General features: G+C 74.1%; 1 protein-coding gene across 1 annotated transcript in view; it reads left to right on the forward strand.

Annotated features, from left to right (window-relative positions):
* The window catches only part of RNF123 (ring finger protein 123), a 42800-nt gene that overhangs the window by 32869 nt on the left and 9634 nt on the right, over positions 1-297 (forward strand). Inside the window, exon 15 of the mRNA XM_015568281.1 lies at positions 24-230. Within this exon, the coding sequence (XP_015423767.1) occupies positions 24-230 (207 nt within the window). The remainder of the gene's footprint in view (positions 1-23; positions 231-297) is intronic.

Raw genomic sequence — 297 nt, forward strand, 5'->3', positions numbered from 1 at the left:
CTGATGGCGCTGCCCCCTCTCTCCCCTGCAGCGCCCCGTGCAGGCCCTGGCCATTGGGGGTGCGCTGCGCCTGCCCCGGCCCGGCTGGCTCAGCTCCCCGACCCTGGGCCGCGCCAACCGCTTCCTCAGCACAGCGGCTGTGACCCTGATGACCCCCCGGCGGCCTCTGAGCGCCTCAGAGAAAGTGAAGGTCCGCACGCTGAGCGCGGAGCAGAGGACCCGCGAGGACAGTAGGTGTCGGGCGGGACGGGCAGGGCATCAAAGGGCCCCCCTCCCGGCCTCCGCCCCCAGCCCCTC

This window comes from Myotis davidii, unplaced genomic scaffold, assembly GCF_000327345.1.
Source record: "Myotis davidii unplaced genomic scaffold, ASM32734v1 scaffold663, whole genome shotgun sequence".
Classification (NCBI taxonomy): Eukaryota; Metazoa; Chordata; class Mammalia; order Chiroptera; family Vespertilionidae; genus Myotis; species Myotis davidii.